A 13,550-nucleotide genomic window follows, 5' to 3' on the forward strand; every position below is an offset into this window, starting at 1 on the left:
CTAATAAAAGACATGGTATAGCAGCTCTGACAGCCTCTCAGAGGGGGAACTACAGTGTGAAATGTCAAAGTTTGACTGAGCATAGATCAAGGATGCTGTGAGAAAAAGGCTGACCGGCAGACTTTGAAGATGAATATCTGAGTAAAGATCTCATTAAAATACCGGAGCTGGGATTTAATCCAATGTGAGATGTCTCACTGACCTCCAAAGAGCAAAATTACCTGAGATGGCAACGATAATACAAAGATACACAAGCAGGAGAACTGCCAATGCAGTGTAGATTATCAGAATAGTACACTTGAGTTCTGAAAATTCAAAAGTCCAGCCTTCAGACGAGATTCTGAAAGCTCTTTCCAAGGCTTTTCATAAAGAAACACAATTCCTGAGAAGCTGCTTACTTGATAATATTTGTGAATGTAATTTTATAAAATGTTGGGGGTGTAAATTGTGGAGCTTCAAAGGATCACGTCATTCCTGGTCAACATAAACATTCTTAAACTCTCTACAGTGTCAAGTGTTTGACATGTTTTAGTCTAAAAATGTACAGAACAAAAAAACAAAATATGTGTATGTTTCAATTTCTTTAAACCAGTACCAGTACTTTCTATACTATTAGCTATAAGTTCACCAGCTTCATGGAACTGTCACCTGGATTGGCTGGTGTTTCAGGCTGTGTTGTGTTTAGTTTTTGTTGTGCAGCGATGAAGAGAAATGTTTGTTGGCGGTGTAAGCGGACTCACAGGCAGTGGACGATGGTGCGTCCCTCTCCGCACTCCCTCTGCCAGTTGTGGACCTGAGCCAAAAGGCTGAGGAAGGCTTTTTTGGAGTCGGGCACATCGCGGTACGGGGACCAGCGCAGGAACTGAAAGTGACGCAGCACAAGCTGGCCTTCCTGAAGCTTAAGAGTGGAAAAGTGGAGAATAATGGGAGAAATAATGAGAAAATGATGAATGTTTTCAATGGAACTCATCATATATATTTCACACATCACAAACTTATTTGAAAGGCTATCTGGTCATCAACCAGAGGAGATTCTGTCAGCCAGTCCTGCAACTGTTCTTCACTTCTAATGGGCTGTTAAATGTTGCACTGAGAGGCACATTAAAACTGATAAATGAAAACCACCATCAAAGTGATGCATTCAAAACCAGTTTTTGTAATAACGGTGTTAGAGTATAACAGCGTTACTAACGGCATTATTTTTTTCAGTAACGAGTAATCTAATTACTGTAATTACTTTTCCCATCGTTGCAACGCAGTTACTGAGAATGTGAAGTGGCGCATTACTACAATTTGGTTGAATGAAGCGCAAGGTGTCAGGTTTAGGCCACACATCAGCTGCCTGGAGAGAGCAGGGGTGGAGATGATGACACTGTTGCAAATGCGATGATGGTTGGCTGGGTGGGCGGATCATGCCCTGCTCACGCTGTCTCACTGCACGCTCTGACTGCTAAACAGAACAAGACAGCAACAATTGCAACGAGCCAGGGAAATTCAAAGGTCGCGTTCTCAAACTGGAAGTACCGGCACTACTTCTCGCTCATTGAAATTAAAGGCAAGAATGTTTATGTCACATGCCCGCTATGCCCAGGAAAAAAACACTTTATCCATGTCTGCCTCAAGCAACTCGAATCTTATGAAGCACCTCACATCAACACATGCTAACATAGAAGAGTACAATCTATTGAGTTCAAATAAATACGAAATGTTCTAAAATACTGTATATAGTGTTTTTATATAGTGTTTATAGTGTTTAATATAAACATCTTTGACGTTAAAGATGTTATTGAACGTAATAGCGTATAGAACATGAAAAATAACGTCACAGTTACTTTGCTGAGCAACAAATTACTCTAACAATGAGTTAACTGAGTTACTAACTCAATTACGTTTTGGGAGAAGTGATTTGTAACTTTAACTAATTACTTTTTTAAAGTAAGATGACCAGCACTGTTCAAAACTACATTCCTGCAAAACAGCAATGACCAAATCTTAGTAATAACGCAGCAAAACCCTGAAGTCCATAAACTGCAACTATCTTTCTTTATCTCCTGAAATCTAAGCCCTTTTCACACTGCCCGGTCTAGGCAGCACTGCCTGGTCAAGTCTTTGTTGTGCCTCAATGAAGAGTTTGTAATCAGCAGAATTGGGGTCAGACTCTGAGTCGAACTGACTACGGAGTCACGTCAAACCTCTAAAAACTACTCATACAACGTGTCCTGTAAACTACCACCCCTACACATGGGAGGAGGGAGGGACGACTCGTGTATTTTTCCAAATCAGAGCAAACACTCAAGAGTCTCTTTTAAAACGTCATAACACGTCCTCCTCTTGAGGAGGAAGGAGGGGGCTTGAATAGCAAGGTTATGCGCAGTCCCTAACCAGATATGACAGCTGTTTAAGCAATAGCATTATCTGCTTAGCGCTTTAAATCATATCTAATTGGGTCGGCTAAAATACAGTAAGCCTACTAGCAATGATCAGCATTTTGGCGTCAGCGGTGCCAATAAGACGCTTCACATACACAAGAATGGCTGAACATGCTGCTCAAAACAATCGGTTGATTACATGACACTTACATGTTTTTGAAAGAGCACACTGATGCAGTGCTTACCAGCATGAGTGACAGGCAAAAAAACATGGTCTCGACGCATTTGTTCTTCAAAATACAGTTCCAGCAAATTGGTTTCCAAACTATCAGAGAGAGCTCCTCCCAAATCTGCGTTTCAGACAAGTAATATTTGAGAAATTACACCCTTTTCCCTTTTCTCATTTTTGTCCTCCAGCACACACAGATTTGAGGGTTTCTTGGTGACCTTGTTCATCATTTTCAGTAAGACTGAAGACCTGGATGCTTGTTGGATTGTGGGAAAAGGAACATTACAAGCAATCTGTCTTTTTTTTGTCTTTCACTAAACCACCCAGTTACATTTCTCCCCAACAAGAAAATATTTCTTAGATATTCCCACAAGTAGGGTTCAAACAGTAAAGTTTCCCTCATTCTGTAAATGTGCTGCTGTGTAACTGTGGGACATTTTGCATCTATGTAAAAAAAACAAATGAAACATAGACCCCTGCTCCACAGTGCTCACAGTAGTACAATAACGTCTGAGGGCTCCCTTAACTTGGATTTTTTTATTATAAAAATAAACCACTAACAATGCCTCAGGTGTGAAGTAGAACAAATGGCGTAATTTCCTTATTCTACTTGGGTCACGTTTGCTATATCTACTGCACAACAGAATACCTTCTTGGGACAGAGTCTATTGGAGTCCCGCTCTGTGGTGTCTGTCTCCTCTGGATCCTGCAGAGAGTCCATGTGAAAAGGGTTTCTGACATGGTGTCAAGATTCTTTAGGGACGAGGAGGGGGATGAGGGCAGTAACAGGGGAGGTTTAAGCCATTGTGATGGGAAGTTGAGGTCAGTGGGAGTTAAGAGGGTTTCTCAACTAAAGGAGCAATGACATGAACAGATGAGCTAAACTAGATGCTGTGAGCACCTACAGGAGACTGCTGCAGATCTACTGAGGTTCTCACTTGTATGAGATAATACACAGTAATAACAGAAATATTCCAGTTCTATTCAAATAGTGAATAGGGCCAAAATAAATTAACTCTTACTGGCTGAGTGTAAAAGTGATCCATTTCAGTTGCAACAAACTGCTCAAACAGAAGCGTAGGAGCTTATTAAACAGGTTTTAGGACCATATGTGGCTAATAGCATGTTGGCGATACAGCTGCTTTGTTTGAGGTAGGATTATTATACTGCAAATGATTTGAACCGCTGGAAGGGACAAATGCCAGCTGGGACCTGGGTCACCGTATAAATCATTCCACCAGCACCAGGTGTCATAAACCCTTTAAAAACTAAATGAAACAAACGAACAGCCTCCAGCAGCAACGCAGAACTTCAAAACCTTTTTTGATAAGGCAAGACTCAAGTTGGGGTTTTGATCATATCCAATATCAAGGCAACTGAGAAAAATGCACTGAGTTTACACACATCAGTCCATTAAGTGTTGACCATTGTTCCCTCTAAGCTGCGCGCTTGCGCATCGCGCACATTCTCAGCGCACAAGAAAATCTATGCAGCGCATAAAATAAAATTCACCATAAACATATTAATTAATATCTAATTCTAGACCTAATTTAATCTAATCTAATTAATTAGACCAATAATGTGTTTTTCTGTACCATTTTTCAATGTAACGCAGCGAGTGACAGATGTTCAGCCAATGATACGATACGGTTTACTTACGCTATGCAGCCAATCATAGCATTGATAGTGCTTGCATATGTGCCCTGCCCATACGCGCCGTGCAGGGTAGCTAGCTAACAACAGCGGAGTTAGGAGTCTTAAGAGACGCAACCCTTTATTATGGCGAAACGAACGGGCAGCGCCAGCGACACATCCACTCACCAAGCCAAAGTAAAAAAAGAAATGCGGTTCTTTTAGGATGGAATGGCTGTCTGAGTATGTGCAAATAGAAGAACAAGCGGTGAAACTGGGTGAAAATTTTTCTTTTTCGAGTGAGAAAGTTCTACTCTGCAAAACATGCAGGCTGCAAACATGACTCTTCCCATGGTCAAAGCATGACTCTCACATATAACATATAACATACTACACATCTCATGAACAACAAGATTTTGTCTTTTTCATTTTAAGTGGGCCAAATCACTTGTATTAAAAGTAAACTAATGAAAATTGCTGCTGTGATTTGATTATTTTAATAAGCCATGTAACTTGCTATGATCCAAGGTTTTGAACAGGTGTGTTACTGGTGTGTGGCCACAGCGTGCACATCTGATGTTGCTCACAGTGGTCCTCAGTGTGCTCAGGAAGCTTGTGTGTTTGCCCAGGCACATGAAAAATTAGAGGGAACATTGGTGTTGACATGTTTTTTTTTTCCAGGACCCAATTTTAACATAAAGAATGCTAGTTGTACTACCACGCAGTAAAAATCAGCAGCATGTGTCTGTTATACTGCTGCCTCCTCATAGAAAGGCACGGTGGACATCCACCGTTTGCAGAGTAATGCAAAAAACATGTGGACATACACAAATACAGATTTTTCTTTTTATGAACAGGAAGAATGAGAGAATGAGAGATTCCAAAGTGGTTACCTACTTTGCTCTTAACATCTATATGGGAAAATAGCCATGATTAGTTTGACTCACTGACTGACTGTTAATCTCTGCTATGTAGGTAACAGTATGTGATTGGTACAGTTTGTATATTTTTTTGTTTGTTACTAAGTTTATTCCTGAAGCCATTGATGTATTTGCATTAAAAAAAATCTACCAGAGCTCTGGCATGGCCCAAGTTACGCTGTGATTATGCATTGGTCATTACTTAGGCGAAGTGTGACATCAACACAGTGCGGTAACTATTTATAACTGTGCTGGTCTCACTGTAGTCTTCATCCCAAACAGTAGGCGTCACTTGTGAGAAAATTATATCACCTCACTGAAGGCACTAGAGGAAGTCATACAGGAAGCACATTATCTAAACATACCAGTAAATGTGTATCACCCCACTTCGAAGCAATTCTTTTTTGGTTTTAATCTGTATGTAGGTGCAGGATTTTTGTGTTCGGTTCTGGTGGGGAGATGCAGTTTTGGTCTTTTTTAGCAGAAGTAGGCTCCTAACTGAGTGAAATAAACCTGAAATAAGTAAACTTCAGCCATGACAAGGGCTGTTTGAATTCTATACAAACAAAAGGCGCTTCAGTGCTTCCTTTGGCAATTCCTTTAGCATCGTAAACACTAGAGCATTCTTTATGAAAGGACAGAAGAAAATGCTGTACCACAATTCCTTGCGACAGCAACTTTCAAAGCAATGCTCGGTTATATTTCTCCAGGCGTACTACCTGTGATTTCTATGGATAAATATGATGTATACGTAATATATGATAAAACTGTATTGACTTGGTACTTTATGAGAGAAGTTGAGGCTTTTTGAATGGAGTTTGTTTGAACCAGAGGTGTTTTGGAACCATGTATTAGGGATGCATCGATTCGATATTTGGATCGGATATCGGTATTGATAATGAAGAAAATTTGAGATTGGCAATCGTTAACAATTTTTTTTTTTTAATTTATTTAGTTTTTTCCCCCCTTTTTTCCCCAGCATTGGCATTCATGCAAGGGCCTTCTGAGGTGAAAAAAACTTGTTAAGTTGGGATTTTTATTTATTTATTTTTTACCAAGCTAGAGAAGCTATTGTTTTGTTCAAATGCTTTTGTAATGGATTTTTAATTCCCATTTGCACTAAACTATATAAAGAGCTGATTGCTATTAATTTTGAAAGTCTACCAACCAAGCTAGTGAAGCTTTTACTTCTCAATTTCAGCTCCTTTATTATTTAATATTTTGTTTTACATTGGATTTTGAATCCCTAATTGCACTGACTGAACCAGTTACACTTGTTATATTTTTATGGTTAAGATTGTTTTATTGATGCACAATTATTAAATAAATAAGTAATTCAGTACATTTATATCTGTTTATTTATTTCTAAAAAAAATAGGAAAGCAATGTTTAAGTCAAGTCTGATGTTGCCTTGCACAAAAGAATGATCCCAGTCTTTTCCCCACAATGAAATTTACCGTTTGTTACCATAATTTCGCACTGTTTATCTGTATCTGTATCAGATTGGTATCGGCCGATATATATCGGTCTCAGTATTGGAGGTGAAAAAAGCGGATCGGTGCATCCCTACTATGTATATACTATATATACTTCTATATACAGTTTATATTTGGAGCATGCTGGCGAGATGGGAATAAACGCTTAAGGACAAAGGGAAAAACCTGATACTGTATCTCACCAGTTTGAATATGAAATAACCGAATGAATCAGACCCTTGCTGTTAGCGCGACCAGCCTAACCTCTTCACCTCTGTCCTTTACCACTTTGTAGGGAATCTACCTACCCGTGTGATGTTCTGAATCCGGAAGAGACGGATGATCACGTCGTCGTCAGCAGTCCTGGACAAAAGCTCCACTGTCATGGGCCCGAACTGCTGCAGCCCCGGTTCTGGCCAGTACTGCAGACAAGGCTGACAGGGAGAGAGATGGGAGCAAGTCATTAGCCCACACTACCTTGAGGCAGAACAAATCATTATGTCAGCAGCCAATGACGGTGAAGCTAGTAACAAGGCACCTCAGTATTGACGGCAGAGACAATTAGACTAAATGACAATGATTACCTACAAATAGCAACCGTAATTTAAATGAGCCAAAAAAACCACAACAACCCACTCATCATGGGGAACAATCCTTCACATATGCCACAGTCACCTCGTGTGAATTATTCATGAGTCTCAATCATCACCATTAGCACATTACAAATTAATGGAGTAAGAGTCCTTGGATGTGCATGGAACAGACAAACGGGAAGTGAGCTGAGGGGCTGGACACACTTAAATGCCAAGGTCTCCCATCATCACTGCTTCAAAAGCATGTCTCCCCCCAAGCTAGGAGAGGGGGAATAACAACACATGGGAACGATGCTGACATGTTCTGCAGTGACTTTGGGAATGAGCACAACCCTGGAGTAGGAAGCGATAACTGTGACACACTGACAGAAGGGTATTAACAGGTGACATTGAGCAAGAGGGGAGATAAATATTTATACATCCAGACAGGAGAAAAGCAGCCCTAACTCAGGACAAACTGTGTGTGTATGAGTATGTGTTGGAGGGGTGAACTGTTTATCCACTGGCAGCTACAGACAAGAAGGAAGAGGAAGACGAGAAAAGAGTGACAGTGGACAAAGGACAGGCTGCTGCTGACAGGCATGGTGGAAATGTCGCGCAGAAATGGGATATGACACGGTGACGGAGCGGCGATAGGGAGGTGGCAGAACAAACCTACGCTTGAGCAAACATGGAGGGGTGCGATAAGGATGTGTTAATGGCATGACAGCAAATTAAATGGGCAGCGTGAGCGCAGAATTGAAGTGTGGTGGCAGAAAACCAGTGAAAGGGCAGATGACCCCTCCTCACTGTACTGTCTGTCACATTCACGTCTCACTTGAGAAAAGGAGGAAATAAAAGTCTTGGAACTGTAAGTGTCAACATGTTATAATGTGCAACAATGTGCAATAAAGTCCTGAGCCAACTCTCATTTCTTTCTATTTTCTATTTTCCTCTATTATCTTGAGCAATAGTTTTCCAGGCTTCCTGAAGGTGTGTCAAAGTTTTTCTTTGGACACCAGCTACATTTTTACTCATTTTTAGTCCAGTCCTTGTATCTGACCAATCGGTGAATCCATTGAACCAAATGGTTCTCGGGGCTCTCTGAGGGTTATTTGGACTGTGGAGCTCCCTAAAGGACAACATGCCTCCAAGGGCTTTCTCTCTGGGTTTTAGAGGCTAATGATGAACTTTAAGAAGAACTTTAGTTTATATCGGCAATGACCTCTTCAGCTGCTGTGTATGTTGTGTGGCCCAATCCCTGAACAGTTAAGTCACAAGTGGAAACCACCTTGTGCTGTGCAAGCTCCTGCTCCAACATAGGAGAGATTACCCTAAAAATGTTATGAGTTGTGTAAAAAAAAAAAAACTATGGGCTGTAGTTCCTGCTGTGCAGAGGCTAATAGTGGAGGGCCTTTCTATAACAGTTAGAAGAACTATGAAAAGGTTCTCCTTGTCTGAAAGCACATTCTGACAAACTAAGCTCCCCTACTACAAGCTGGTGGTGAACAACTATTTATCATAGGTCTATTTCACACAACCTCTGCTTTCCATTAATCAGGTGACTGACAGCAGAATGTGTCGGCATCATGAAATCTGACTAGGTTGAACCTGGTTTTACATGTGTAGACCTGACTTATGATCATCTGTTTAAACTTTTCTCTCCGTGGTTTTATCTAGACATCAGACACTGTTTAACAACTTAAGTGCACTTTTAACAGTCACTACATTAAACTGATACATGACTCCAGCAGGATGTAAAATATTTTTTCTTTGACTTTTTCTATTCCAGCGCCCAGTTATTTTCTTTTTTTGAGTGTTTATTGCAGTCATTCTGTGTCACTTACACTGGTATTAATCTGTGTTTTGCCTCCTAATCAGCAGTGAAATAACTCTTTTCTGTAAATATTCAGGCTTCGGAAGCAGATATTTGATATTTTCAGGGACAAGGAAATGCTATTTACAGGTGAGGCTGCTGGCTAAGTAGGCAGGATTATGGGGGAGCCTGACATCTTCTTAGTTTACACTAATAGTTTACTGCTTTTTGTTTCCAAACCTTTTACACAGCTCTTCTACTCACTGCTTGCCTTGCAGTTCTTGGAATTGGTAGGAAATTGGCCCTGACACTCTTCTCTCCCAACATCCTCTTTAGATAATAAACACATTTCTCACAGGAAAAGCTGCACTGGTAGCAGAAGTTGAACCTCAATACATTGACTCAATAGGAAAGTAATAGCACATTAAATGCAGTCAGTGTGTGGAAAAGGAAGCACAGCTTCTTTCAAAAAATAACCTCAGGTGAACAACAACATTATTTGATGAACAAAAACAGACCACAAGGAGAGGTAGTGTGTAAAGATTTAAGTACACTCTAACTGCATCATCAGCAATGATCTTTGATAAGCAATTGTTCCTGCCCATCAATCTGAGAAGAGTTATCCTGTGGGAGAGCTGTGCATAAACAAATGCTGCAAACCTCAATGAAATGAAGCAAAGCTGTAAATGGGAGTGCACCAAAGTTCCTCCACAACGATGTGAGAGATTGATGACATCATACAAAAAATAATTACTAAATGTGGTGCTAAAGGTGGTGCTACATGCAGCTGGATAACAGGGTGGTCTTGTTCTTTCACACATTGCTTCTGTCTTTTAACACTGTAATATGTCAGGTGTTGTTTATCTGAGGCTGTATTTAGCAAATTTCAAGACCCAGCGAGGACCAATGATTTTTTGTTATGTCCTGATTAGGGCTGCAGCGATTCCTCGAGTAACTCGATTACAAAAAATGATCGAGGAATTTCCTCTGCCTCGAAGCCTCGTTTAATTAAATTTAGAGCTCGCGTTTCGCACGGATTCTTTTTAGTGTGACACAACATGCTTACGTTACAGCAGGGCTTCTCAATTACATATTAAGGTGGGCCAGATTTTCAGACCAAAAAAATTAACGGGGCCAGAAATTGTCTTTGACCAGTAAGTAAACACGACAGAAGCAACTTTTCGCCACGAGATTTGATATGGATTACCAGTGCACACCAGTAACCACTCCGGTAAGTTGATTATTTTGAAAACGGACGTTTATTGTGCTTTTACGGACCTTTGTAGACATGCGCATTACTTGCCGTTCTGAAGCAGGTTGAGAAGAATCAAAATTAGGCAAATACCGGAGACAACAGTAAACATCAAAAAAGCGGTGAGGGGGGTTCTAAAACATTGCAGACGACTCAGAAAAGAGGCTTAATGTTGAAAATACCGGAGTTCTCCTTTAAAAGTAGAATGCTAATAACTCGGAAGTTTGAGGTTAATAAAAGGAGATTAATAATTAATTGAATTCTATTTCCAGGCTATATGAACACAAGCTCAACAGCTGGTTTGTCTGCTCTCTCTGTATTTGAATCTGTATTCTCTTACCCAGGCAGAGTTGGACTGGTTGAGCTGGTTGAGCATCACCACTGAAGTGCAGCCGTAGTCGTACACGAGCTTCCAGAAGTCAGTGGTGGTGCCGGGCAGCGGATGCGGCGTCACGACGAAGGTGGCAGGCTGCAGAAAGCTGTCGGCGAGCGCTGCGTTGATGTAATTGCTGCTCTCTCCCTCGCTGGTGACGAGGAAGGCCAGGGAGCGGTCAGGTGGAAGGACATCCATGCTGCGGTTCTTCTCGCGGTTCCTGGGCATCAGAGAGATGCTGCACTCCTCCACATCCAGGTGAGGAGTCACCGAGTTCAGAGTCTGAGAGGAGGAGGAGGAGGAGGGAGTGTGCAGGGAAGATCGTGAGAAAGGATGACATGCGGGTTAGAGAACGTATTCATATTTTAGATAGATAGATGGAGATAAAATGAAAAATTAAGAATAATGGTTGTGACTAGATGAGATCAAAGATAGACAATGAAATATTCTCACTTCTAACTGTAACAGTCTGACTTCAGTGCTCCAAACAACACAACACACATATTACTGGTCAACACCACCAAAGGGATAAAAACACACTGAAGGTGGACTCATACATTATGAACAAGCAAATTATGAAGCAGTGGAAATTGAAATGAACTGATTATGTAACCCGCCTCATGTTGTAAATGAAGCCGACTCATTAAGACTTAATAAATTGAACTTGTAACTGGAATATTGCATCTCTGCAACTATTTGCGATTATGAGCAGGCTGTCTGATTGGACGGCTCATGAGCAGCAGTGACAGAGTGGATGTGTGCTGCAGGGGGAGAGAACTGCTAACTCTTCTGGCTGAAGGTCACCAATCAATAGCACACAACTAGCATTAAGTAGACAGAGCGATAACATCACATAATCAACATACACTCCACACTATCATGGCTGCAGGCTTCCATGTTTAATGAAAAGCAACTTTAACCTGCTTTTGTGCTGACTACCTATTCACTTTCTAACTGATCTCACTGTGAGAATATAGAATGAATCATTCTGAAGCCAATTCATTCGTCATACTTAGTAGTAAAAATAAAATAAACAGATGTTACCTGGTCAGTTAGGTTTCAAACCTACAGCCTTCAAATTAGGAAAAGCCATTTGTTTGAAGTAAAATGTTAACAGCTCATCAGTGTCATCAGTGGATAAAATTTGAAGTGGTTCTTTGCACTTATTGTTTAGGATGAAGGTAAAATTAATATCTGGTGTGTGTTTAAGAGACGGTGAATATAAAAAATACCTACCTCTGAATGTCCTTAAGAGGTGGGAAGAAGAACTTAAATCACATCATTTTTAACCACAAGAATAACAAAGGAGAAGATTTTTGTTTTTACTGTGCTGAATGTCTTTTTCAGTAATATTATAACATGGAAGTCTGGGTTTCCAAATTCCATCAAATGCAGAATTAATACCAGCTGTGTGACACAATGCAGTCGCACACAACCCTGCGAGAAGCCCAAAAACATCACGAACGCAGCAAAACAAGACGAAACGAGGGAAATACCTACAAAAAGACAACGTCTCTGAGGAGAAATACACCATCACACATTTCTACTGGGTCAGATAACATCACAGAGAGGGATTGCTTTGATATGAGTTGATATGTTTTTTTTTCAAGGAATATTCTTCTCAGTTTGCCTTCAAGTTGGTCCAGTATTTCATGACACCTTCATTTAGGAACAATTCTGCTTTGTTCTTAGTCTTTCTTGGAAAAGGTTGCCATGTTAACCTATGAAAAATATTATAAATGCCAACTAAAACAATGCTTAAAATGACACAGAGACATTTTTTTTACCCTCGCCTGCCCCCTGCAATGTTAAACCTTTCCTAAAAGTTGATAAATGTGTGTTACCTGAAATTCTTCTCTGAGCTGTGAGGTGTTGCTCTGAGAGTCAACTTTTAGCAGCTCCTTGTAGGTGAGAGCAAACTCAGTGACGGGGATGGCAGTTTCCCCGCACAGACAGGCCTCCAGGATGGCGTCATGGATGAACACATACTGTTCCTGCGACACAGACAGTGGGGTGGGGAAACTTTCAAACACCGACTGAATCGCACAAAAAAAACGTTGCTGTGCTTAAAACATCCCAACTTTTAATTGCCCACTTATGAGGAACAATGCAGAATTTAATTACCGCTGCTGAATGTTGACTAATAGTCGAAACTGTCAAACAGCCTTCACATCGTCATGCCCACTCACTCATTGTTTCCAAGCAGAATATTGTCAACAAAATGGAGAAAAAGAGCCGTAAACAGACATCAGAGGAGCAACACACTGCCCACACAGCATATTTTAAATAACATCACCAGCCGGGCAATTAATGAGGAAACTAGGAAATTTGTTTTGACGTGCAACCAAACAAAAGATCAAAGAGGCGGGGAGACATTCAAAATTACAGGCATGAAACTGTCCCTTTTTGTACTTATTTCTCATTTCTAATGTGTTCTGTAATTGCAGAAATATGTATTCGACTGTGTCTGAAAGGTGAAAAGATCAAATTAAAAGGGAGATAAATACGTATTGTTTTGGTATCTACTGTGGTCCAGACCTGTGAGGAAGATAACTTTCTTTTAAACTTTTAATAGTCTTATTCATTCGAGTAATTAATGTATTTTTCTGGTTCTTTTCTTTTTTTAAATGGTCGTTGATATCAAGCAAGGTTTACATGGAATGACTAGCTGCTATGTTTATGCAATTAAAGCGGGATGTGAGTGTATTGACTGCTCACACTAGACTTGAATTAATGTCAGTCTGACAGTTTTTTTTTTTAAATAACAAAGCTTCTTCCGCTCTCTCTGCGTTCGATGGAGTCTGTTGACGCCTTCAAAAGGCAACTTAAGACCTATTTATTTGTTCAGGTTTTTGCTTAATTATCTTAAGGTTGCTATGATTGTCACTGAGTTGCCTTGGCCTTTTAAACTT

At 40.4% G+C, this 13,550-nt stretch overlaps 1 protein-coding gene across 4 annotated transcripts in view; it reads right to left on the minus strand.

Annotated features, from left to right (window-relative positions):
• The window catches only part of LOC142367474 (receptor-type tyrosine-protein phosphatase U-like), a 255,969-nt gene that overhangs the window by 3,079 nt on the left and 239,340 nt on the right, over positions 1–13,550 (minus strand). For all 4 annotated transcript variants that reach the window (XM_075449450.1, XM_075449449.1, XM_075449448.1 and 1 more), the window contains 4 exons: positions 12,483–12,632; positions 10,606–10,920; positions 6,934–7,059; positions 741–898 (listed from right to left, as the gene is read on the minus strand). In XM_075449450.1, the coding sequence (XP_075305565.1) occupies positions 741–898; positions 6,934–7,059; positions 10,606–10,920; positions 12,483–12,632 (749 nt within the window). The remainder of the gene's footprint in view (positions 1–740; positions 899–6,933; positions 7,060–10,605; positions 10,921–12,482; positions 12,633–13,550) is intronic.

The sequence above is a fragment of the Odontesthes bonariensis genome, chromosome 18, assembly GCF_027942865.1.
Source record: "Odontesthes bonariensis isolate fOdoBon6 chromosome 18, fOdoBon6.hap1, whole genome shotgun sequence".
Taxonomy (NCBI): Eukaryota; Metazoa; Chordata; class Actinopteri; order Atheriniformes; family Atherinopsidae; genus Odontesthes; species Odontesthes bonariensis.